At 33.1% G+C, this 27,500-nt stretch overlaps 2 protein-coding genes and 1 long non-coding RNA gene across 6 annotated transcripts in view; 2 read left to right on the top strand and 1 right to left on the bottom strand.

Moving 5' to 3' along the window:
* LOC141380689 (uncharacterized) overlaps nucleotides 1–2,510 on the top strand; it is a 27,821-nt gene extending 25,311 nt beyond the window's left edge. The window contains exon 3 of the long non-coding RNA XR_012399344.1: nucleotides 840–2,510. This is a non-coding gene — a long non-coding RNA (uncharacterized lncRNA). The remainder of the gene's footprint in view (nucleotides 1–839) is intronic.
* fen1 (flap structure-specific endonuclease 1) overlaps nucleotides 1–9,935 on the bottom strand; it is an 11,464-nt gene extending 1,529 nt beyond the window's left edge. Inside the window, exons 1-10 of one of the 2 annotated variants that reach the window (NM_001328507.1) lie at nucleotides 9,831–9,935; nucleotides 9,475–9,582; nucleotides 9,125–9,227; nucleotides 8,938–9,040; nucleotides 4,646–4,709; nucleotides 4,456–4,565; nucleotides 4,225–4,361; nucleotides 4,038–4,104; nucleotides 3,799–3,930; nucleotides 860–1,011 (exon numbers count right to left, since the gene is read on the bottom strand). In NM_001328507.1, coding sequence (NP_001315436.1) covers nucleotides 860–1,011; nucleotides 3,799–3,930; nucleotides 4,038–4,104; nucleotides 4,225–4,361; nucleotides 4,456–4,565; nucleotides 4,646–4,709; nucleotides 8,938–9,040; nucleotides 9,125–9,227; nucleotides 9,475–9,556 — 950 coding nt within the window. In that variant the 5' untranslated portion in view covers nucleotides 9,557–9,582; nucleotides 9,831–9,935. Of the gene's footprint in view, nucleotides 1–859; nucleotides 1,012–3,798; nucleotides 3,931–4,037; nucleotides 4,105–4,224; nucleotides 4,362–4,455; nucleotides 4,566–4,645; nucleotides 4,710–8,937; nucleotides 9,041–9,124; nucleotides 9,228–9,474; nucleotides 9,583–9,826 lie in introns of both variants that reach the window. The other variant, XM_017353804.2, reaches the window with a different exon arrangement.
* A 105-nt stretch (nucleotides 9,936–10,040) lies between these two features.
* Nucleotides 10,041–27,500, top strand: part of tm9sf1 (transmembrane 9 superfamily member 1) — an 18,974-nt gene continuing 1,514 nt past the window's right edge. Inside the window, exons 1-9 of one of the 3 annotated variants that reach the window (XM_073940268.1) lie at nucleotides 10,041–10,083; nucleotides 12,504–12,724; nucleotides 12,860–12,991; nucleotides 17,005–17,127; nucleotides 17,595–17,947; nucleotides 21,510–21,664; nucleotides 22,505–22,690; nucleotides 24,015–24,288; nucleotides 27,076–27,500. The exon at nucleotides 27,076–27,500 is cut by the window's right edge and continues 1,514 nt beyond it. In XM_073940268.1, coding sequence (XP_073796369.1) covers nucleotides 10,077–10,083; nucleotides 12,504–12,724; nucleotides 12,860–12,991; nucleotides 17,005–17,127; nucleotides 17,595–17,947; nucleotides 21,510–21,664; nucleotides 22,505–22,690; nucleotides 24,015–24,288; nucleotides 27,076–27,469 — 1,845 coding nt within the window. In that variant the 5' untranslated portion in view covers nucleotides 10,041–10,076 and the 3' untranslated portion in view covers nucleotides 27,470–27,500. 3 annotated transcript variants of the gene reach the window in all.

Raw genomic sequence — 27,500 nt, 5'->3', positions numbered from 1 at the left:
CTTAAAATCGTACATTTCCATATGAATGAACTTGTACAAATTCATACGAATTAGCCACTAAACTGACAAAATGCAAAATAGTTACATTTCCTCATGAGTTCAGGCTGGCCCTTCACACTGGTTTTGTAAAAAAAAAAAAAAAAAATTATATATATATATATATATATATATATATATATATATATATATATATATATATATATATATAAATTTATGACTGTCACAAAATTATCTTTTCATAATGAATTGCATTATCATTGCCACATTTAGAAGTTTGTCTGTAAAACACACAAAGCTGTCATTTGACTTTAAACTTATTTCCATGTATGATTCATATATATCTGTTAATTCTAAGTGAATTCGGAGATTGAGATTGGTGATTTGATTTTTTTTATTTCTTACAGTATATAAAATGAAATGATAACCATTCAACATTTAAACTGTGAGAATATTGCAATTTTTTTTTAAAGACCATAAACCCTCACATACTTTTTTAGATTGAATGTTTTTCGATTTCGATAAAGTTGTTGTAGGTACACATAAATTAGCCAAATACTCTATTTCCAGGAGAGAAATGCATTTAGTGACTGGTTTCCTGTGGTCCAATTTTTGTTTAGTGATGAGCTGGAGACTGCACATCTTTGTTCATTTGTTTCAATCTCCATGTTTATATAAATTAAATAAAAAGAAATCACATTAAAAAGTAGTCACTTTGGTAATCTAAAATGCTTTTGTATGTAACTAATTAGATTCCTACTTATTTAAAATGTAATCAAAATAAAATAGTGCCTCTGATTTTGTTTTAATATTGCACAACATTGTTACACTGTATTTTGCAGCTCCCCAGCCCTGGTTGTACCTGAACTGCTTCTCAGCACACATGAACTGAATTAGCCCATCCTCATCAGGTTCATTCCACTTCAGATCGACAGAGGTGCCATCCACGACCTCAGGTTCCAAGAAGAGACCCCGAGCCTCTTTATACAGCCAGTCCTCTGGAGCAGGGTGCTTCTACAAAACAAAGAATATATTGTAAACCAATTAAATGACGAAGGCTGGATGCAGTTGTTAAAACAAAAAGTAATCACTCAATTACTTAAATCATGTATGTCATTGATAACTGGCCATGAAACTGTCTGATTTTACCCATTCAGTTAACAAGTTGAATGCATATTTCACCAACAAATTTTTTTCAAACATTTTGTTAATCCATTTTAGCAGAAGAGACTAACCGAAAGCTTTGAATGCTTATATAGTCTATAAATGCATATGTTATTACTGTATTGGAGCACACAAGGTTAAGGATAACCTTAAGCCTAACATATTGATACAAACATTTATACATTTTGATTTCATGTAAACAAAGTACTATTACTAGATTTAAAAGTAGAGATTTTATCAGTACTGTGCCAACTTAGCATCACCACCTGTAAGTTGTCTTATTAAAAAAAAAGACTAACTGAATAGTGGCGTTTGGTAATAAGCTTAGTCTTTGTTAGGGAAACATGACTCAAACCATGTACAAGGTATTCCTGGAACAAATTCTACTGCTCTGACAATGTTCCCACAGGCTAAAGTAACATACTCCACAGCTAAGCCAATGAAGGCTGCTACAATAATTTAAGTTAAAATAACAGTTTTCTGTTGTTTGAAAGCAAATTGAGAAAAGTTTAGATTTTTATTATAGTATAAAAACATGGGACCCTTGTTTATTTTGCAATTTTAGTTTTAATGTTGTTTCTAATCTTGAGTAATATGGATGAATGTATATTTAAGTATTGCAGGTAAATGGCCAAGATTCCTCCACCACAACTGAGGAACAAAATCAAAGTTTTTTTACTTTATGGAACACAAAATCAAAAGTTTTTTTTTAATATTAAATAGTTTTCCATAATGCAAGAAACAGTATCTCAATGTAGAGACAGATACATTCAGTACAAAATAGGTAATGAAACCGCATTTTATGTCAATACACTTTTATTCTTGCCAATGATTATTTTCTGATAAAGCACCAACTACCACTAGAGAGCACAATTCAACAAAACATGATCATGGATAAGGGATTTGAATTGATGCACTAGCGCAGTAGTCACCAAACTTGTTCCTAGAGGGCCGGTGTACTGCAGATTTTAGCTCCAATCCTAATCAAATGCATCTGAACAAGCTAATCAAGGTCTTATAAGGTATGCTTGAAACACCCAGGCAGGTATGTTGAGAGAAGTTGGAGCTAACCCTGCAAAGGCACTGACCCTCCAGGACCAAGATTGGTGACTCCTACACTAGAGCTAGGGCTGCAAGATATTAGAAAAATGTGATCGTGTGAAATTTTATTTTTCTGCAATAAATATTGTGATATAAATAGTTTCACAAGATATTGAATATCACCATTTTATGGTTTTTCAATAGCTATGTTTCCATCCAAAAATGTAAATGAACTTTATGCGCAAAACTGGATTATCGCATAAAAGTTGTGCGAATAAAGCAGCGTTTCCATCCAATGAGTCAATGAGAACACAATCGTCACTTCCTGATTAACTGTCGCCAAATATCAACAGTAAAAACTGCATTTGCTGCAGAGGGAGAAGCTACATCAATCTTTTTTAAATGAATACGCCTAAGAAGACAATCCTGACATGCAGTGAGTGCGCAGTGGCGTTTGAAGGTGTCAGACGCAGAGCACAGGCATTCTTGATTCTTGATTATGTTATTAATAATATAATAACACTGATAGTTATATAATTAATAATATAACAATACAGAAACGGTAAAGGCGTTTTAGAATGACCAAAACAACATTTCAGATATTTTATAATGTGCTCAGCCTGACGTTTTGTCCATTCACACACATTTTAAGCATCACATGATCTCTTTTAACAAAATCACATGACCTTTTTTAATGCGCATGCTGGAGTTTGTGCGGTAAAAGTGTTTCCATCGTAGTTTATGCGTATCTTTTTCTTTTCTTATCGAATAAAAAGTTTATCCTACTCAGTTATGCACAAGTTTTTTATGCGCATTTTCAAAATGTATGCGCATCATGGCGTTTCCATCAACTGTTTTTTATGCGCATATGCAAAATGCGCATAAAATAGGTGGATGGAAACATATCTATTGATTCTTACAGTATTCAGCTACAGAAAATGAATAATCTCAATGGGACTATTTCTCTTATTTCTACTTCAAATCTCAAAAAACTCTTAGAGCAAGTAAAAAGATTTGTTTTGTTTACAAAAATGAGTCAAAATTAAGATTTTTTCTTTAAAACAAACAAAAGGATCTGCCAGTGTTTTAAGTAAAATAATCTTGTTGTCACTTTAAAATGTATATATTTAAACTAGACCAATACAAACAAAAAACTATAAATTATATATACAGTAATTAAATACAAATCTGTAGCTCCTAGTCAACCAGCAAACTAACTCAGACCCAATATTGCATATCTTGCAATGTGACTATTGCAGATGTGCACATTTTGATATGGATGCTGAAACGATATATTGCTCAACCCTAACTGGAATACTGAGTTTCTTCTTTTGAATACAAAAGAAGATAATTTGACAAACGCTGGTTGCTGGCACCCATTTACTACCATAGTAATTTTTGTCCTACTATAAAAGTCAATGGACACCAGCAACCAGCATTCAAATACCTTCTTCAACCACAGAAAAACTTGTGTTCAACCACAGAAAAACTTTTTTTAACTTAACAGGTTTAAACTCAGATCTCTATTATATTAAAAACACAATAACCTCTCTTCAACAGCAAGTTAATGCATTTGAACGGCTCAAATAAACTTACATTTGGGTCAATATTCTCCAGAATTTCTTCAATAGAGCCATGCTGTTTAATTAGGTCAATGGCCCTCTTGGGTCCGATTCCCTTTATAGTGCCACAGTAGTCACAGCCCAGCAGGATACACAGGTCGATGAACTGAGGAAGACATTCAAACAAACAGAATTAGATAGAACAGATGCTTATTGAAGGCAGGGATTAAATGTACAAAATGAGAGAAATAGACATGTTGATATATTACTCACCTGTTGATGCGTCAGCTCCATATCCTGCAGAATACGACTGAAGTGAAACTCTTGGATGGGGAGCTTTCTAAAATGAAAAAGATAATCAGTTTCTTGTTCATGCCCAAAAATCTGTCATTACAGTACATCCATGTCACTACATTATATTCAAAGGGTAATTACAAATATAAAGAGTATTCATACATACTTTGCTTCACTAGCTGTTAGATGCCTCAATAAGACCGTTGTTCCAAATGTCAGACCGTCCATATCTTCTGTTGCTGTGGCATAAACCTTCCCTGCTTTCACCAGAGCAGCACAACTCGCCTCTGCCTCACATGGAGCCTAAATGTTAGAGAAGCATTTAATTATATTTATATCCGCAAACTAATGATCAGAAAAATGACAAATATTTGACTATCCGTGACTGTGGTGGTACCTCAATGTATGGGACTCCCATTAGAGAAAGTAATTTCTTGCATTCCTCATTGTGTTGTTTGGTTACCTTCACTAGTCGTTTACTAAACTTGTCAATATTTTCCTGCTCACCTGTAAGAATGGTTTTAATTAGGACTTTAAGAAAATTATATTTTTTTTATGAAAAAGTACATTTTTGATGGTGTCTGTACCTGCTTCTTGTGCCTGAGCTAGAAGTTTCTCAGCCTCTGCTCGTCTCTCAACTCTCTTCTCAAGCTGCAATATAAGTGTTTGCAATTGTCACATCAAGACTGCAAAAATGCCGTTTATTTATTGTCACATCAGCAACTTATGACTATTTGATGGAAAGACAAAAAACTTACACACATTTTTTACAATACATTCAACTGCACTATTTTACACTACTACATCTGCCAAGTTACCTTTCCACATACAGTAAAAAAATTAATAAAAAAAAAAAAAAAAAAAAAATTATATATATATATATATATATATATATATATATATATATATATATATATATATATATATATATATATATATATAGAGAGAGAGAGAGAGAGAGAGAGAGAGATACATCTATATATCTATACACACACACACACACACATACACATATATATATATATATATTTATATATATATATATATATGTGTGTGTGTGTGTGTGTGTGTGTGTGTGTGTGTATGTATATATATATAATGTATATATATATATATATATATATATATATATTTATATATATATATATGTGTGTGTGTGTGTGTGTGTGTGTGTATGTATATATATATATATATATATATATATATATATATATATATATATATATATATATATAATAATGTATATATATATATATATATATATATATATATATATATATATATATATATATATATGTGTGTGTGTGTGTGTGTGTGTATGTATATATATATATATATATATATATATATATATATATATATATATATATATATATATATATATATATATATATATAATAATGTATATATATATATATATATATATATATATAAATATATTTATATATATATATATATATTTTTTAGGGCTGTAACGATACACCAAACCCACGATTCGATTCGTATCACGATTTTTTTTTTTTTTTGTGTGGGGTGGGGAAAAAAAGATTTTTAAAACTATGTTTTATTAAATAGAATTATATCATTTTTGTTTTCTTTGTAACAAAATACTTTTGAAAAACCAAACCGAACTAAACTCCATTGTGTAGAAGGTTCAAGCATGTTAAAAATTCTTTTTCAATCAAGTTCTCTTACATAGAAAAAGTAAATTAAACTACTAGGGATGCTCATTTCGGTTAATTTTGCTAACAGACAACCGCCGCTCATTAATCGGGTATTATAATAACGGTTAACTGGTCAGATTACTATTAATTTTATATTAAACAAATTGACGTGTCTATTTTGTGTCTGACACATTGAATATTGCATTTTAAAATAGGCTACTGATTTATTTTTAAATGCTAGCATATTAATAACAGAACAGAACAACAGAGCATCTTCACGCACCTGCAGTGTTTAGCACAGAAGAGCAGAATAATCTAAATAAAATGAATAAAATAAATAGGACTGCCCTAAATTATTTTCATTTAAATAATTAGTTTATATTACAAAACGAAAATACTGACTGATTCTTTTTAACAACCGGCATAGGCTGTTTTTTTCCTATCATGTTTTTTTCTTCCGTCAAATAAAAAAATCGCAGACTTCCTCAAATTGCCCGCTCCACGGAAAAAATACGCATTTATTTAATGCCCCGCTGTTATTATTATTATAACAAAACCTTTTACATTTTAATAGAAATCATTATTTTAAAGAATAAGTCCTGATGGTTTCCTCTTTCTCCCTCGCGGTTCAAGTGCGCGTGCTGCATGATGAAAAGACAACAACAACGCACGCATATGTTGACTTTTTGTAAACAGTTTTGTTGTTTAAATATGCTATTGCATTAATGTGCATACATGCTTTATAAGCCGAAAACAAGGCGCATCTCACTGCCTTTATGTTGACAAAGAAAAAAGAAGAGAAGAAGCGCGGTCCTCTTATGAAACGATTGAATCAGCTGGGTATCGATTGTGCATAAGTGTTGCTGTCTGTGTTGTTACAATTGTAATATTTAATGCTATTGTTATATTCAAGATTTGTACATTCATACAGCTCTGGATAACTTAAAACAGCGATTAGACCTTCAGAGCGGCATGCGTCCTGAAGTAAAGCGAAACGGCTATAAATTTCCAGCAAGATAGAGTGATTATAACCAGAGTCATATACCTTTATCTATAAATAAAGCATAACTATAGAAACTGTGTTCATCTTAACTGAAAGCTTCGTCCTGTTTCCTGGCCTCACGCATCGCGCTGTCAGTCAGCACGTAACGTTAACTCTCAAAGGTTCAAACAGAAAGCACACAGCAAGGTTACAGAAAAGTTTCCTCTGCAGAGGAGTCGGGGCATCTGGTGAACGCCCATCCCTCTCTGCGCAGCCACATTAACAACAATGCTTTGACAGCACTGGCAATGTTTCTGCCGTTGTCTGTTGTCAAGAGGGGTTAAGTTGGTTTTGTTTTTGATATTCCTGACACATTCAGACAGTCCCTTACTAAGAGCTCCGTGCGAGCTCTCCCGGTTAAACGCTAATTGCGAGGGCTTAAACGGAGCAGTGCTCGTAATGTCGAGCGAAAAAAAAGTGTTTCCTCACGTTCTTCTTCAACTAGCTCAACTTTTGCAGGCACACGTGACGTTATTGGAAAGGTAGTCACGGGGTGTGTCGCGATTCTCCCTTATCACACCGCGACACAGGATCGTAGATCTGAGTGTTGCGATTTCGATTTTATATCGTGTATCGTTACAGCCCTAATATATATATATATATATATATATATATATATATATATATATATATATATATACACACACACACACACACACACACGTGTATTATAAATATAAATATATATATATATATATATATATATATATATATATATATATATATAAATAAAATAAAGGGGTGTAACGATACACAAAGGGCACGGTTCGGTTCGGTTCACAGTTTTGGAGCCACGGTTCGGTTCAGTATGGTTAGGTTTCTGTTTGCTGTGGGGTTAGGGTTGATGTCATGTTAACAGCAATGCTAAGGGACAATTCACTTAATAACAAGAACATCTTAACTTTTTCTTTATTAACTTTGTCATCGCATTTTTTGTACAGTCAGGATACCCGAGTAAACAACTAGAATTAAATAAATACCTCCAATATAGACTAGTCAGAAAAAAAATTCTTTAGTGCAGCCATCTTAACTAAGTAAACTAAAATTAAATAAATAACTGCAGTGTAGACTAGTGAAAGATCTTCTTCAAAAACACCATAAAATCCACATTCTCCGATGAGAGATTTGATCGCTGTGCTGACACAGACGCTCATTTTTGATTATATGGTCTCATTTAGATAGATATGTTTCCGTTTAAATTAATGAAAAATATACATATAATGCGTTTGTAAAGTGTTTTTTCATGACATATTCACCAGTAAAATACATTGCGGTTGTGTCTGAAACTAATGTTAGGGTTGTAGCCGGCTGTATGTTTGCCTCCCGATCTCTCTCTCTCTCGCTCCCTCTATGCCGGTCATTTATGTAAGTCCGCCTTCACGAAAGCTGATGCCTGTCATTTCTGTAGGTCCGCCTTTTTGACCGCACATTTTTCCTTCATGCTCTACTATCAAACTTCAGGTTAATAACGTAAAGTTGTCACAAAACTAGACATGATACTGTAAAATTATCTGTGGGAAGGGCTGTTTCAACCCACTAAATTTTGTTTTCTTCTTGTTCCTGAGTTTTAGAAGGAAAAAACAAATACTATAGAAGTCAATAGTTACACATTTGCAACATTCTTCAAAATATTTTCTTTGGTGTACTACTAAAACAAAATCTCAGACTTGTTTTATTTAAGTAAAGAGAAAGAAAAGGGCAATATAAATTTTTGGGAGACTTATCGCTTTAATGTTTATTGTGAATTCCTAATATCTTAATATGTGTAATTCAAATTTACCCTTATAAATCCTTTCACTTTCATATGCCTTACATATCTTCTCAACATGCTTAACAGTTTACTTGGTTAAAAAGACATATAAACCTGTTTTGCTTCCCTATAATGTGTAATGTATGCGCCCTGTACATGTAAAAAAACAACATGTTTTCAATATAGATTGTAAATTATTTAGCTTTACTTAATTTTTTTTAACTATGTGTATATATAGTAATATCGACTCTATCATTTTCTAATGTTTGCTTCTAGAATTAAAGGTTTAAACTTGGATGTTTATACTGGGTTACTCATTGGATGTTTCATTGGCTTTAATGAAAGTTACTCCCATAATTTGTGGAAAGCATAATAGTGGTGGGGGAAATAAGGTGGATAATGATGTTTGTGCATATAGTGCACCTCTCCTGACTTGAGCTGAGGTGGCTTCCCATCAAAAACATAAACCGGCTTGATGCCGCTTTCCAGCATTCGGATGGTCCTGTAGAACATGCCCATGAGGTGGCTGAGAAGACAAAAGAGCTGTATTATGTAAATGGCTAAAAACTCAAAATACATGTTTTGAATTGGTCACAACAATTTCATATACCTAGTGGTCTCTCCATCTTCATTCTGCAACACATTACCGTCCTGTCGAACCGCAATCAAAAACTGGTAGATGCACATGGAGGCATCTATAGCAATCTTCCGTCCTGCAACCATCCAAACATAAACAAATACATGTGGATAAGTACCATAGAAATTTAGCTGACAAAAACTATTACAAATACATACTTCCATACTCTCTTTCTATTAAACACACACGCCCTCATCACTCAACTACAAGACATAACTAAAGCCTTTAATAAACATAAAGGGCAAACAAACATCCACTTGTCGTATTTGAGATTCACTGACATGCTCTTCCTCGACATACAACAGAGTTTAAGCAGAGCTTACCAAAGTAGCTTTTGATTTCATGCTCCTTAATAGCCGAAGGCGCGTGATCTGCAATGAGCTTTGCAAGTCCGTGAATTCCCATAGTGATAAACTGTTACTATCAGAAACCTGAAAGGATTATGAAGAATAAACGTTAAATTATTAAAGCTAAGCTAATTAGCGAATTTACACAAAGACGATCACAATGTGGCTCATATAATGTGGATGGGTTTAAAACAGCAAGGCAAAACGGCGGTCAAACTAAATAAAGCTTAAAGCCACAAAACAGTATTATGAATCGACATGTGCACGAGCAGCATTTGCGTAACAACCCTCAACAAGCTGCAAAACGTAGTAATAACAGAACTTTTACTTGCTAATAAAATATGGGCTTCAGCATCCACTTCTCAGTCTTTCACACTTGGACACGACTACAACCGCGCGGAAAAGCCTCGTCTATTTCGCGCGAATTCTAAATACAGGCATAACCAATCAAATTCTTGTGGCGACCGATGGGCTCGATATCTCAAAATTGTCTAGTTCAGTCTTGGCGAGGAATAACAACAGAGCGTGCATGTCGATCGATTAGTCAGGACTGGCGAAGCATCAGTAAGGCAGAGGAAATGCCTGGTAATTGTTATCACCTCTAAAATGCCTGAAAATGTTTTTTTATTGTCGAGCCTACGTTTCAAGCTGGAAATACTAGATGCAGGAACTTTTCGAAGCAGGTGCAGGTGTTGCGCTGTAGCCACACCCACCCCGGAAGATCCTAAAAAGGGTATTTTTATTTTTTAAGGTGACGTGGATTCGCTGTGCGCCGCTTCTGTTGATCGCGACCTTTCTTCTGGTTTATCGCGTTAAAGCGAAGATCAGAACACGTTTTATCACTAGCAATGTCCAGATATGACATTACACATACGCCTGTGTTACTGACTGGATTTTGAAGCGAAAGAAGCGATTCTGAGGAGTCCGTGGAAGCATCTGAAACAGGTTTGCAGCATTTCTCTGATGCGGAAGTGTTGAAAGCATCTTGGTCGGCGACAAAGATTTATAGTGCTTTAATTCAAAGTCCATGGACTTATTAATTTGTTTTCTATTTTTTTATGTCGGGAAGATGCTAGCCTTTGTTGTTAATTTAATGTTACCCTATCAAAACGAAGACGTGAAAAATGGTCCAAATTTTCCACAAGAACCGAGGAACCGATTTCGATAACAGTTTATTTGATCGTGTCATTGTCTACATGTAAATGTTTTTAATTTGTTAGTAACATCAAAGTGTTATTCATACTTAAATACAACTAAACCAAAACCTGGCACAAATGCATGCTGCTGATTAATTGGATAACACTTTACGATGATGTTTTGATTGCCAGCAGTAGTTTAATTACGTTAATTGTCATAAACTAACAATAACTAAAATATTTATAACATATATTAATATTACTTAATGGTAATTTCAGCATTTACTAATAGATTTGTATAGTTCTAATAGTTCTAAGTTGCATCTAGTCTATTGTCATTAGTTGATGTTCAGTTAACTAAGATATTACTCTGCATTTTGGTTATGTAACTAAATTGTAACAATCACACATTAAAACTATTTTAAAAGCTTATTTGTTTATCCTTTGTGTATAAATACATCCATTTATTTTTTTTTCTATCTTGATCATATGATCTTACACTTTGGTCTTATGTGTAGGTAATGCGTAATGTGACATTCAGGATCCAAATTTGCATAAATGATTAAAGGGAATTTAAAATGGAGGTGATTTTGACTATTTTTGCTTAAAGAGAAAGTTCTACCACAAATTTAAATCTGCCTCTCGTTTTTTCAAATCCTTTAAGTTTTTACAAGCACATGTAGTCCTGTAATGTAGTCACTAATTTAGTTTAGTCACAACATATTTAATGATCAAATTGTTTCAATATTGTCAGTTTCAAATATAATAATATTTAGACTAAAATTGCTTAATATAATTTGACATTTTTGACATTTGTCTTCGCTTAAAAAAAATTGTAGCTTTGAAAAAATGTAGATAATTGTAATATTACATAATAACTTTGTTACTAAAAATGCGAACATGGCAGAAAAGAATGCATGAAAATCATGGTAGAATCATAGGTTCAAAAGTTTTGACAAATTATTATAAAGTATATTATTTATTTTATTATTAGAGATTTTGTGACTTCAAATACATTTTGTAACTATACATTAAATATTAAGTAAATATTAAAAATATGTACTTAATGCACAGTGTGACATTAATATTCCAGTTTAAATAAGTAGTTCAATTGTAAGTATTACTTTTAATTAAAACCATTTAAAGAAAATCAACATTTTAGGTGTGTTAAAAATGTCATGCATGAAGAGAAAGTTTACTCTCAAATTAAATTACATTCTGCTCAATGCCACATTTTCCAACTCATTTGGGTTATTAATAATTATTTAATGTATAGTTACAAAATTTATTTAAAGCCACAAAATGTGTAATAATTAAATAATATGCTTTATAATAATTTTACATCCTAGATTTAAAAGACTTTTACAGGGTTCATACAGTCATGGAAAAACTGGAAAAGTCTTGGAATTTTGACATGGCATTTTCCAGGCCTAAAATTTTTTTTGGAAAAGTCATGGAAAACTGATATCTGTATACTTGAATATATTTACTTCTTTTCTGTCCTTGTCCAATCACATACTCTCACATTATTAGTGCGATGTAAGCATTATCTAAATCAATTTTACATAGATATAAATTGAAACTAAATAGATTGTTTTGTGTTTTACGTTATGCTGTAATAAATTTGAACATGCATTGTTTTTCTTTTACCACGGATATGTAGACATTGCATGAGATGTTAGGTCATGAAAATTTACTAAAAAAATCTTGGAAAAATCATGAAAAAGTCATGGAATTTTAGTAGTAAGAGACAGCTGTTAATGGTTAGATGCAGTCTGCCAGGTTAAACTACTACCATAAGTCTACCATACTCTTTTCCGTTTGCTTATTTCCTGACCCCTTTTACAGTCTTGATTTGCCCGCTGACAGGTGTTGTCATGACAGCGAGACTGGAATGTTTAGGCCTGCGTGTCGCTGGTCGATCCGTGACACTCTGTGTGCTGGTTCTCTGCCTGATGCCTTATTTTGGCTGGGCAGTGAGTTACAAACAAGGCGATCCAGTTGTCCTGTATGTGAACAAAGTTGGTCCGTATCACAATCCCCAGGAGACGTATCACTATTACACTCTACCTGTCTGTAGACCTAAAGAGGTAATTGTGCACTGCATTATTTACAGTTGTCCCAATCTGTTAAAAGCATTTGCTTAATGAATGGCCTAACGATGCAATATAAGTCATTAAGACTTTCAGTTTGAGAGGTTGCTCATCATCTGGACGTGTTTGCAGGTCCGTCATAAAGCCTTAAGTCTGGGAGAGGTGTTGGATGGAGACCGTATGGCTGAATCTCTTTATAACATCCGTTTCAAGGAAAATGCAGATAGACTGACGCTGTGCAAGCTCACTCTCTCTGAGAAAGAGGTAAGACGCAACCTCACCCTAAATCAAAAAATATTTTAGGGAGTTAAAATTTTGGATTTTGTTCATGATTGATGGCAGTTTGTTTAAAAAAAGTGCAATATAGCTTTATTCTGTCTCTCTCTGTACATCTATGTACTATTTATGTATGTATGTACAGTTGAAGGCTGTACATACATGCATACTAATTTATTATTAGCCCCTTGTGTATTTTTCCCCAATTTTGTTTAACAGAAAAATATTTTTCATCCCATTTCTAAACATAATAGTTTAATTAGGCAGGTTAGGGTAATTAGGCAAAACATTGTTTAACAGGGGTTATTCTATTGACAAGTGAAAAATATATAGCCTATAGTTTAAGGGGGCTAATAATATTGACCTAAAAAAAAACCTTTTTTTCCTTTTATTAAACTGCTTTTATCCTAGATTTTCTCCAGAAGACAAAAGTATTGTAGGAAATACTGTGAATATGCTGTTAAACATAATTTGTGAAATATTTAAAAAAGAAAAAAATTCAAGGAAGGGCTAATAATTTTGGCTTCAACTATGAGTTTATATATTTATTCATGGTTTGATACATTTTTTTTTACATGATTTACTGATATCATTCAAATATCATTCAGTTAAACAGTAGTTTATATAGCAAAATATTTTTTAGGCATATTTAAAACAATAATTATCTGAAGATATTACTGTCTATATACACTATGTAGCACTCAAAAAACAAATTAATTGTCTTTATGTTTTGCCACTATCCTTTAAACGGCTAGCTTTTATCCATTAGTCAAAATAAGTTTTACTACCTGAAATTATAAAAAAAAAATTAGTATGACCTGTTATTTTAAACAATTGCTAGTCAGATATGTTTCTTTTTCCAAATTTTTTGTATGAGTATACATTACGCTAAATTATTGTTTCACCCATAATTTTTTTTGCAAAATTTGAAACATTAAAGTAAAGCTGGGTGATTAATCGATTAGATTCTGAATGTCAATTTCGATTACTTTTCGATTTTTTTTTTTTATTTTTTATTTTTCCAGGTCAATTTTTTTCAATTACTTACCCTACCATGTGTGAAGTCAAATGACCTGGCTCTGTTTATACTTCTGTTTCGAATGCAGCGTATGGTCTGATGCAGCCTTCACTCCTCGCAGTCACTGACAACCATTGACTTCTCAAAAAATGTACCTCAACGTCATTACGACACAGGGAAAGCTCTGTGATTGATCGATCAATGTGGTAGCGTTAGAGGGCAAAAATCTAAATAGACAAAACAATCGTTCATTAATCATAATTATAGATAAAATGTTAAATTAATTAAGATTTAGATTTTAGGCCAAATCGCCCAGCCCTACATTAAAGGTTATATTTGCATATAATGTGCTTTTTCTTTTTTTCCAAATATATTTTTATTGAACATTTTTTAGTGCAAATACATGTCAGAAAATTACATTGAGTAAAAACATAATATCTGTCATGCATGTAATTTGAATTTAAATTCTGACCCTATATGAGGAAAAATAGTAAATAAGATTAAATTGTAATTAAGTAAATATTAAAAAAATAAAAATTACAAAAAAAAAAAACAAGATTATATTGCAAAAAGAGGTGACGCAGTGGTGCAGTAGGTAGTGCTGTCGCCTCGCAGCAAAAAGGTCGCTGGGATTTGGCGGTTCATTCCACTGTGCCCGGATTTTAATAAAGGGACTAAGCCGAAAAGAAAATCCATGAATGAATGAATATTGCAAAAAGGCATATTACACCTCTGGTAACACTTTATAATAACTACAGACTATGAATTTATCAAGCATTAGCAAATAGTGAATTCATTATTTGTTAAGCATTAACTCTACATTAATAAGCGTTAGTAAGCAGTTTATAACTGCAGCTACAAATGCTGTATTCTCGACTTATAACCACATTTATAATGTGCTTAATAATTGTACTTTTATACGTTGTTAATGATTTATTTTTCATTACTAAATTAAGAATTAAATTATTTACAAACTAGTTATTTAAGCATAGTTATTTGTTTTTTTAAGATCATTCAGAATGAGTTAGTAAATGATTAATAAACTATTCAAGTTAACATTTATAATTCCTATTATTCAGGCTTATACTAATAGTTAATTTGTATGTTAATAAATGTTTTATTAACTCGTATAACTTCATGCAGTTTTGTGACCTAATCTAAAGTGAGCACTATTAATGCTTTATAAATCCCTTATAAATGACAATTAAAGGCTCAGGAAAAATTACATAAAGGACTTTATTAAATCCTATTCGTTTGAAGATACACAAATTAAACTGTACTTCAAATAAAAAAATAATCTTTTCAACCTTATCTAAAATAAAGTTATGTACACTTTAAACACTGCTTCTTTATTGTTAAATTATTATATTGATGTTGTTTAATCCAGTTTTATGTTGTATTTTGACACCTGTTATTTGACAATATTTGAACTTTACAGTAATTGTATTTTTTAGATAAGATTGCAAATATTATTGTTCATTTGATACCAAGCCTCTAATTGTCATTTATAAGGGATTTATAAAGCATTAATAGTCTTCACTTTAGATTGGGTCACAAAACTGCATGAAGTTGAGTTAATAAAGCATTCATTAACATGTAAAGTAACCATTAATATGCACCTGAATAATACGATATATATGCGTTGATTTCAATAGTTTATTAATCATATACTAACTCATTCTGAAAAATCTTAGTAACCACCAACTACTCTTGAAAAAAAATGGTTTGTAAATAATGCAATACTTCATTTAGTAATGAAAAACAAATAATGAACAAATTATGAAAATACAATTATTAAGCACATTATAAATGTGCTTGTAAGTCAAGAATAGAGCATTTGTACCTGTAGTAGTAAACTGCTTGTTAACGTTTATTAATGTAGAGTTAATGCTTAACAAATAATAAATTCACTAGATGCTAATGCGTAGTAAATGATTCATAGTGTGTAAGTATTATAAAGTGTTACCACTGTTGGTTCTCCATAGCTGTGAAGAAAGCCTTAAGTGGGATTATGCTGCAGACTGCAAGCAGCCATTGATTTAAACTAGGCGGTTCTTCATTAATCCACTTTACAAGTATACATTTTCGAGCAAAGTAAACCAAAATATGTAAAATGTCTCTGTTACAAAAATTATAAGGTATATCATTATTGAGGCCCAGTAAGGAAGTCTTTTCTCCCAGTTGAAATGTACATTTAAAGATGGTGTTGAGCTGCAGTCTAATCAAGTCCCAGAACTGCTGTATTAGAGGACAACTCCACATACAATGATAGAAGGTTCCAATGTCTGATTTGCATTTCACACACAGCTCAGACAGACCTGGATCCATTTTATGTCTTAGCTCAGGTGTAATAAACAGTTTATGTAAAATTTTAAATTGTGCTTTTCTTTTTTATGTTTTTATGTACTTTTAAATGCATAATTTAAAAAAGTTTCCAAGTTAAATCATGTTCTGCTCAATGGCACATTTTCCAACTTTTTTGGATTTGTAATGATTATTTATTATTTAATCTATAGTCACAGAATTAATTTAAAGTCACAAATGATGTATAATAATGAACATAATATAATTTATTATAATTTTACGTCTTCATTTTACAGGTCTTACATGTAGGTATTCCTATCATGATTTGCCCCCATTCTATTTTGCAGTGTTTTTTTTTTTTTTTTTTAAGCTGATTCAGACGCTAAAGTGAAAACTTTTGCCTTTGACCCATGTTTAGTTGGGTGAATGCAGCACTTTCTTGAATGGAAAGTGTTCTCTATTCTGCTCCAGCTCTAATCAATGGTTGAACCAGCTAGTCAAGGTTTTCAAGTTCGTTTTGTAAGTGATGGGTATGTTGAAGGGTTGGAACTAAACTCTGCCGGAAGCCACATGTCCTGGAACAGAATTTTACACAATTCGATGTCATTGAAGATGATGTGACAAAAGAAATCCAGGAGTATGGAATTGCTTTTTGTTTTTAACTTTTATATTTCTACAGGTGGATCAGTTGCGGGAGGCAATTGAGGAGCTGTATTACTTTGAATTTGTCCTAGATGACATTCCCATATGGGGTTTTGTGGGATATATGGAAGAAAGTGGATTTCTGCCTCACAGCCACAAGGTATATAACTTTGTCTCTGTCAGTCACACAAGAGACAAGACACAAAGAAACAAAGAGTCCCACAAAATGTTTTAGTTAAAGATTATTTTTAAAATTAGTAAAATTAATTATTTGTAATACTGATATAATATATTATACTAGTGTAATATTACTAGTGACATATTAGTAAAGAATTGTACATTTAAAAATATAAAATATGTATGTATATATATATATATATATATATATATATATATATATATATATATATATATATATATATATATATATATATATATATATATATATATATATATAACCAACATAAAAAAATGTGGAAAAAGTAAAGTATTACATTCTGAATGCACTGTATATATTAGGTATTTATTAAATATTGATTATATTGGCTGCTATGTACTGTTTGACTGTATGCTTAGTCATTGAATAAAGCGTTATATTTTGCTTCATTCACTGTTTTGCTGCAACAGGTGGGATTATGGACGCACTTGGATTTGAATATAGAGTACAATGGTGACTCTGTGATCTTCGCCAATGTGTCCGTGAAGGATGTGAAGCCGGAGCCCTTAGAGGAAGGTGGTGCAATTCATGGTGCTGGTGTTGGCAGTGGTGGTCTTTCAATTACCCACACCTACAGCGTTCGCTGGTTCGAGACTACATTGCCTCATTCACGCAGAGCGGAGCGTCTTCGAGACTATTCCTTTTTTCCCAAGACTCTGGAAATCCACTGGCTGTCCATTATCAACTCACTAGTGCTGGTGGTGTTATTGCTGGGCTTCGTTATCATCATCCTCATGAGGGTGTTGAAGAATGACTTTGCCAGGTGAGGAGCAATCTGATAAAGTTTTCCTAACATTGTTTTTTAGATGATCACTTATGGAATTTTGTTCTGTTATTTAATTAGTTATAGCAGCTTTTGAAACGAAACCTTTCTCTTACTAGTTGGCTCTAAATTCTAATTGGATGACCTGTGTTGGAGGGGGTTGTATGTTGAATTAAATGTGCTCTGAAGTGCTTAGAAATGTGCATTTTTATTTTGTTGGACGTAATCTCAAATGAAAAATTAATAGAGGGTGGGACATAGAGTAGCTCCCCCCATTTTTAAGAAAAACAGCTAATAGAGTTTAGTTTTTATCACAATTGTGCAGTGAGAGTGTTTAAGATCAAGCGCATCAAATACAACGCAATTGAGAAGTGTCTTGAAGTGGACGGGACATGCCATATAGCAGAGAGCATTTGATTGGTCAAAATTTGATGAGATACTGAAGTATGAGGTGACGTGAAAAAAAAAATTGTTGATCTATTTAGGTGGAAGTGACTTACTGCAAGCTTTTGCAAGCTTTTCTAAACAAGAATTTTGTTACTGTTTTAAAGCACTCTAGCAAATAGACATCCTTAAAACAAACAGACTAAAACTAATATCTATTTTGTTTATTTGAACTTTGTTTGACCTTTAACAAAAAACTAGTTATTAGTGACACCAGTGGTCATTAAATGAACTGCATCAAGTTGCATGTGGCCAGGCAATGTTAAAAATAATCATACAAGAGAGTTGATATCAATTATTATTATCAGGTTCAAATCTCTATTTCTTTCTAGTTTTAAGACCAATTTTTGCTCATGGGCAAGTAGTTTAAATCTGATGTACAAAAGCTACAATAAATAAATAAGAATATAATAAATAATACTGCTAATAATAATAACATTATACAAATGAAAATTGAATGAACTGAAAAAGCCTCCCGAGATGAAGAAAGTAAGATAGTGGTTTTCAAATCTTCTTGTAGGCTAGAAATTAATATGTTTTGTAATATTTTAATAATTTATATCCTGTATATATCCTTATTATATATATATATATATATATATATATATATATATATATATATATATATATATATATATATATATATATATATATATATTAAATAAAATATTATATATTTTTCATATGTAAAGATATTTGCGTATTGCTCTGCATCTTGTTTGTAGTGTGTAAGCCAGGCGCACTTTGCGCCAGACAATAGACCAACTTTGTTCTGGTCTAAAGATCAGACTATTTACAGTTTCTCAAAATAGCAACGAGCCAAAACATGCCTGCTTTTTTAGACCAGAATGCCTATGGGCGCACATTTGGGCGCAAATGCATTTGCTATTTAAACAGCGTGGCGCAACACCTCAAAATGACCCTTGCACCGAGCTAAAAGTAGCAAAAGCGTATTGCGCCGCGCCTTGCGCCACATTGCGCCGGGTGTATGATAGGGCCCCTAATCTCTTCAGCACAGGTGTAACATTGTGGCACCCATCATATGCTAACATGATCAATATTAGAATGGTTAAGCAACAAAAAACCCACCACTCCATTCATTCATTCATTTTCTTTACAGCTTATTTGCTTTATTAATCAGCAGATGCCCTTCTTGCCACCACCCATCTCTGGGAAACATCCCCACACACTTATTCACACTTATTCATACACTACAGACAATTTAGCCTACCCAATTCACCTGTACCGCATGTCTTTGGACTGTGGGGGAAATCAGAGCACCCAGAGGAAACCCACGCGAACGCAGGGAGAACATGCAAACTCCACACAGAAACGCCGACTGACCCAGCCGAGGCTCAAACCAGCAACCTTCTTGCTGTGAGGTGACAGCACTACCTGCTGCACCACTGCGTCGCCAAGCCCACCACTCAAATATTTTAATTCATGTAGGCTTATATTTTAAATAAGCTGTTCATTTGTAGTTCTTAAAAATAGATTTTTATCTTATTTAATTTGTCCCTTTGGAGTGAAGATTTTTAACCTTGTAGATTGTTTTTATGCCTAAACATACACATTACACACTGACTAACATTTAAAAAAGTGAAAAAGCATAATAAGACATCTTTACATATTTAAATGTTATTATATAATATCATACATATAGCAAGCAAATAATTACTATGTTGAAATTGTCTACAGATAGGGTTTGTATTATTAGCACATTTAAAACAGCTAAATGTATAAATAAAAAAAACACGAAATGTCCAGAAAATATATTTATTCTATAATTATTTCATAATATTTTAAAACATAACAACTTGTGTAAATATGTATTTACTGTTAATTATTACACCGGTTCAGTTATCTAATTAAATTGAAGGAATATACACAATTATTCTGTTTCAGTACACAACGAATAAAAACGAAACTTTGTTAACAGTAATTAAATAGAATACCTACTCAATTGTTTTGCACAAGTATTACACATTCAATTAGCAGCATACTTGGCACACCAGGGAGCTTGTGTTTTCATACATCAACCATTAAGTGAGTTTCTGTTGTTCCCTGAGCAATACTTGCACACAAACAAGTTGTCAGGAGAGTCATCTAATAAAGTGACATACTTTACAATAAAGTTTCATTATTTAATGTTAATCAATGTATATTTACTGACTTAAACTAAAAATGAACAGTTCTTGTAAAGCATTTATCAATCATTGTTCAACATTTACTCATACATTATTAAAAAGTTGTGCTTTTTAACAACAATTAATGCACTGTAAGTTAATACATACTAATGATGAACAACTTTAACAAAGATGTCAACAAAGTACAAATACTGTAAGAAATACATTGTTTATTGCTCGATTGTGTTAGTAAATACATGAACTAACATGGACTAATGTAATCTTATTCTAAAGTGTTTTCATGACCTATGACAAATGTCAGTGTGTCATGCAAAGACAAAGATTGAGTCAAACTATGATCTCACAAAGAGAGAAACACTTGATCCATCCCTGAAGGACGTCAAAATGATGTATAGTAGGGTCAGCCCTTTAATAGTGAGAAGTAGTTTTCTTTGATCTGTATCTTAGCTAATAACATTAAAATATTAATGATCAAATACATTTGACCACCTCTACATTTGAAAACCCCTATACCATTCATACCCCTTCATACCATTCTGTATGCATAATCATGCCAAGTAGTCTATGCAAGAAGAAAAATGTTATTATCTCCATATAGTTTGAAACAAAAGTAATATTAGATGCCTAATTTGTATAGTTTGACCTACAATAACCGCTACTGTTTAGTAGCTAAACAGAGGTTACTGTGGGTTAGAATACACTAATATCCATTAAAACACTGAAAACTTAAATATGTTTTATTATTAAATTAGATACAATTTAAATAAATGCATGCGTTTGATTCACTAAAGCATGTATTATACAAACTAACATTGCCGAAAAGTCGACCCCATCCCTAACTTGAGCAATGAAATAGGTTTTATTTTTTGCATTGTGTTATCTACATTGGGAAGAGAATTGATCAGCACCCATCACCCAGAGATCATTAATGAACAATGAGCTGATCAAAATGTCACTGTCTTTGTCTACAGGTATAATGTGGAGGAAGATGGGGGTTGTGATGACCTTGATCAAGGGGATAATGGATGGAAAATCATCCACACAGATGTTTTTCGCTTCCCGCCATATAAGAGCCTCCTGTGTGCAGTATTAGGGGTCGGGGCACAGTTTCTGACTCTGGCCACAGGTATAATACTGTTAATTGTTATAATTTACTATTTTAGTTACATTAATAATGAATTAAAGAATGTAAAAATTTGTATAAATGCTTTTAAAAGACAAAAACCAATTAAGTGACTTTAACTGCATTATAAATGGCTTCATAATGTGTGAATGGTGAAAGACACTTGATCATGATTAAGAAATGTTTTTGTTTGTTTGATTGTATAATGTCACGGTCACCCTTACACAGTCTGAACTTTTTTTTTTTAAGTTCAGAGGGGTGCGGAATGGGGACCAAAAAGGTTTTAAGGTTTCAATTTAATAATTAAATAAGGCAAAACTACTGAAAATCAAAATGTATTATATTTTTAGTTAATTCACTCCTCCTACATAAGATTTTTTCTTTATTTATTCATAAAAATTATTGAAACATTTTACTCATGGGCTGTTTTAAAGACATCTGAAATATTCTATCATGTAAATATTGTGCATAAAATTAATTTATTATTAATTGATCTAGTAGAAAAATATTTAGGTTTTTAAAATATTGCTCATACTGTTAATATATAAAACATGTATATGAAAATATATATATATATATATATATATATATATATATATATATATATATATATATATATATATTATTTATAATAATATTGCTTAATATAACTTAACATTTGAATTTAATAATTGACTTTCATAACATTTTTTATTTCATTAATGACTTGTTTTTTTGTCAAAGAAGTATTCTATTTTCTAGAATAAAGGAATTAGCTGTCAAATTCTGATAAAATGAGATGAGAGTTGCATATAGGAAGAACATGCCCGCTGATTTTTGGCTCTTCTTTCCTGGTTTCCTCAGGAATCATTGTCATGGCACTTTTGGGGATGTTTAATGTCCATCGTCACGGTGCCATAAACTCTGCAGCGATTGTACTGTACGCTCTGACCAGCTGTGTGTCAGGATACTGTTCTTGCAGCTTCTACACTCAGATTCAGGGCCAGCGCTGGGTCTGGAACATCATCCTCACCTCCGCACTCTTCTCTGGTGAGACCCCATCACATTTTTTTACATCACTACAGTGGAGATCTAAATTAGAGAATAATTTATCATCATTTGTTACACATAAATACTTGTGTATAAATGTTCATTACTAACCTTTCTATGAACATGATTTGATTATAATTGCAGATCAATGACAAAAAATAACCAACTGTAACGTTCGCAATTATATAAAATAAATATATAAATGCATCATATATGAACACATACAGACACCCACACTCTCCGATGTTATCAATTACAGAAAAACTACATACAGCATACATTTAGTTCTTATTTGGGTTAAAAAAACATGCAACATATAGTATAGCCCACAGTCAGAGCAAACTTCTCATTTGTATTTTTAATCTTCACCAGCACATGTAACCTCCTATTAGAAAGTAATTCCATCATTCCGAGTTCATAATAGTTCTAAACACGATGATAATAGCTATACATGGCAGTTTGTTCATGTTTTAAGTTGGTAAAAGAGTCATTCGCTTCTACGTTTTTTCGCGCTTCTCTCCCGCCTATGTTTCTGAACGGATCGAATGTCAGAAGCACTTCAATAATCAGGCACACGTTATTATCATCAGCTAAAGAAGTTTGTTATTTCAAATATAGCCCCGCACAAGAGCGATCGCGAGGATGCGAGCTCCCTGGAGAAAGTGAAGCTGCTCGCACTTTTAGACAACCTCGTAAAACAAAAACAGGACATGGCAGATTCTGCCTTTCCTGGCTTTGTGGTTGTTTATTAAGACTACGACAAGATTTGTTTGAGCTCAGGTCAACCATTGCTTGCTTGTTTATGTTTATATTGTTATTGTTATTATTATGGTGTAATGTCTCTGCTGTGTTTTTAAAAATGGCGCTTTCTCTTTTTTTATTCTCTTGCTTCTACGAGTGACATATTTTTGTAAATCAATACCGTTCAGTTCCCTGTCTCATTAGTTCTTTGCAAAGGGTGACCAAAACGTGGTATGGTATGGTTCACTTTTAGGTATCTTTTGACAGTGGAAACGGCCATAAAGCATACCAAACCAAACCTTATCATACTGTACTACTTAGAGGAAATGGTCCATAAGCAGTGGCATTTAAAAGTAGAAAATTGTAGGTTGTTGTTGATTTTGATTTCCACTGGAGTGCAGATAGTATTGTTTTCCACAGTGCAGTTTTAAATGTTACCTGACTCATTGTGTATACTGTGCTCTATGTTAGACTTTCATTCCAAACATAGCATATCGTAATTACAGTGTTTTTACAAGCAGATATAAGTGGCATTTGGCCCACTCACTTTCTTCTTCTTTTTTTGCTTGTGTGATTCTTTCAGCTCCGCTCTTCTTCACCTGGAGTGTGGTGAACTCTGTACACTGGTGGAGCGGCTCCACTCAGGCACTTCCTGCCACGACTGTGTTGCTGCTTCTTGGCGCCTGGGTTCTGGTCGGCTTCCCGCTCACAGTCATTGGTGGAATCGTTGGGAAAAATAGAGCAGGCAACTTTCAGGCTCCATGTCGTACGCGTAACATTGCACGGCAGATCCCCCAGCAGCCCTGGTACAAACACACTGCTGTGCACATGGCCATCGGAGGCTTCTTGCCTTTCAGGTAAGAGCAGTGTGTTACAAAGAAATCATAGTAGGCTTGGGCGTTAATACGGTAATATGGTATACTGCAGGATCTAAAAATAGCAACGGTATTGGTTTTAATACCGTTATACCGTCATAAAAACAATGCACTTAAATAGAAGATGAGTATTAAATAATAAATATTATTGTATTATTGATAATAAATAATAATAAATATTATTGTAGGCATTAAATATGCCTACAAAAGTGTGGAAGAGAGAGAGAGAGGTGAGGTAAGATGGCGAGTCGCGTACCAAGTGACCTGCAGTGTGCGTTTATGCATGCGTTTGTGTAAAGAGGAGAGCATGCTGTCTGTGTGTCGCTTGGTTCTCTCTCTCTCTCTCTCTCTCTATGTGTGTGTAACACACAACACATACACACACAGCATCCACGTGGATGGAACCAGCAACCTTCTTGGTGTGAGGCGACAGCATTACCCACTGCGTTGTCCTTAGTTTACATACAGTTGAAGGCAAATAAACCTTCTTGTAAAATAATATTAAAATATTTCCTAAATGCTGCTTAACATTTTTAACAAGTTATTAAACATAATAGTTTTAATAACTTCAATTTTCTAATAACTAATGTTTTTTGTCTTTGCCATGATGTCAGTTAAAGCTATTTTACAAGTCTACAATTTTTGCAAGGTACTAGTCTTCAGCTTAAAGTGATATTTAAAGGTTTACCTAGGTTAATTAGGTTAACTAATCAAGTCATGGAACAACAATTGTTTGTTCTGTAACCAGTCGAGAAACTTTGGGAAACATTAAAAAAAGAACAGAAATTTTAGGAGAGCTACATTTCTAGAACATTATATTATATTATATACAAAAATAAGTATAAAGATTAGAATAAAGAATGAAATATAATGGAATTTATTATATTCCATTATTTACAGATATTTTATTTGATCGTTATATATAAACCAGTACAATCTAATATCAATTATCATCTAATATCAACTATTTTACTCCCTATCCTTCAGCTTAGTTCCTGATTTATCGGGTTTGCACAACGGAATGAACCACCAATAGACTCTTTTGACATTTCCTGGTTTTTCAGCAGCAGAAGTCATTACAGTTGGGTAACTTGGAGTGCAGTGAATGGGAGAATACAACATATACTTTTTCACAATCTTATTAGCTGAAAAAATAAAAGTAAAAACTCCACGATGGTGTTATTGAGACTTTCAGGAAAGAAAACAAAATTGTGTGTGACGGCAGGCAGATAAGACAACAATGTCAAATTTACTGTCCTGCCCATACACACTGCATTTCAAACGCCCTGATAGTTAGTTTTTTTATTTGTTTTTTATTGTAATTGATGCAAAGATGATATAGTACATGAAGGCATATATGAAAGTAGATTGTTCCAAAAATCCAAATATTAAAAGATTTGATATTTTCTAAAATTTAAGATGCCGATGACCATTAAACACCTTATAGATTGATTTCACGTGGATGCCATTTTTAAAGTGAAAGCGAGGCTGCTGTGGCAAACCTAGAAGTATTGCCTGAAAAACCTGTAAGTTTCGCCTGGAGTCACACAGGAACGGCGTTTGCGATAGCGTATTGTTGTGTTCCTGGCTGTATATCTTATCAGCAAAAAGAAATTGACACATATTTATCATTTCACTGCTTTCCGTGTGACCTGAAAGTTTTTTCTGAGTGGATAGTGAAAAAAAATTCAAATGATATTGGCCTCATTTTTAGCTAAGTAAATGACACTAGCTAGCTAATATGTTCTTTCCCAAACATGTTTTAGATGCCATTTATTAAACTCAAGTTAATTAACTGATTCTTTCACTATTAGCGTCGTCACAATACTGAATTTAGGCAACAATTGTTACTGAAATAATAAAAAAAAACTCCATTTCCTGCCAACATTTGAGCGAGTTCTTAAAAGCCGCTGATTTGCCAGTGCTCAACAGAAATGACTGTGATTAACAGTGAAGTTCATCAGTTCACTACTCTTCAACGATGTTTACTAAGGGCAAACGAGCGATCTGCTGATGACTCAACTGATCTTCATGGCTTTAAAACACTCCAGTGTCCCCGTATCGGTGTTTGCACTCGGTGAACTGATGACATTCAAGGCCAATTGCAGTCATTTCTGTTGAGCACTGGTGAACACTATGGCCAATCAGCTGTGTTTAAGAACGCACTTAACATCACTAAAATGTTATCGGGAATTGGATGCTTTTAACACAGCAGTACCGATTGGTAGCGAAATTCCAGTATCATGAAAAAAATGAGACAACACCAGGGTGTGCTCCAAACATTTTACACAGAACTGCATTGTTTTTTCTGTCTCTAGGTTACATAGACTAAAGCAGAAAATCATCCCCACAGTGTTTACCTAGTGCCATGAACTGAAGCCTAGGAGGACACTTAAGCGTATTACTCTTAAAGAGATTGTGATTTTGTTTGATGCCTAATATACTATTAATTGTTTCAATTAAACTGAACTGAATGATATTAAAGTGATGTTTACACCACATCTGCACTTTAAAATTGCAGCAACAACTGAAGGTTTGTGTTCTATGGCATGTTATTGCAATGTTTACAGTGCTGATCCTCTACTTACAGGTTTCTTTCCACCACAGCCTCACTTTCGTTTTTAAAATGGCAGCTGCATGAAATGAGTGTATATGTATCTTGTGTAGAGGGTCCATTACTCTGGCATATATTTTATGCTGTGGATGCCCTAAAAGCTTCTTTATTAGATCACATTCAACATGTAATTTTTTCTCCCTTTGACTTTTCAGTGCCATTTCAGTAGAACTGTACTACATCTTTGCCACGGCGTGGGGTCGTGAACACTACACACTGTACGGCATCCTGCTGTGTGTGTTTGCCATCCTGCTGTCGGTGGGCGCCTGCATCTCTGTGGCACTCACCTACTTCCTGCTTTCAGGCGAGGACTACCGCTGGTGGTGGAGGAGTGTTCTCAGCACCGGCTCCACCGGCATCTTTATATTTGTTTACTCTCTCTTCTACTACCACAATCGCTCCAACATGAGCGGCCTTGTACAGAGCGTTGAATTCTTCGGATATTCTTTGCTCACCGCGTTTGTTTTTTCACTCATGCTGGGAACAGTTTCCTTTTGGGCTTCTTTGGCTTTTATTCGTTACATATACCGTAGCCTTAAGATGGACTGAGGGGATTTTTTTCCTCCCTCATAAATGTGGA

The sequence above is a fragment of the Danio rerio genome, chromosome 24 (genome assembly GCF_049306965.1).
Source record: "Danio rerio strain Tuebingen ecotype United States chromosome 24, GRCz12tu, whole genome shotgun sequence".
NCBI classification, from domain to species: Eukaryota; Metazoa; Chordata; class Actinopteri; order Cypriniformes; family Danionidae; genus Danio; species Danio rerio.
The sequence above is the reverse complement of the archived record's forward strand: the minus strand, read 5'-3'. Positions and strand labels throughout refer to the sequence as shown.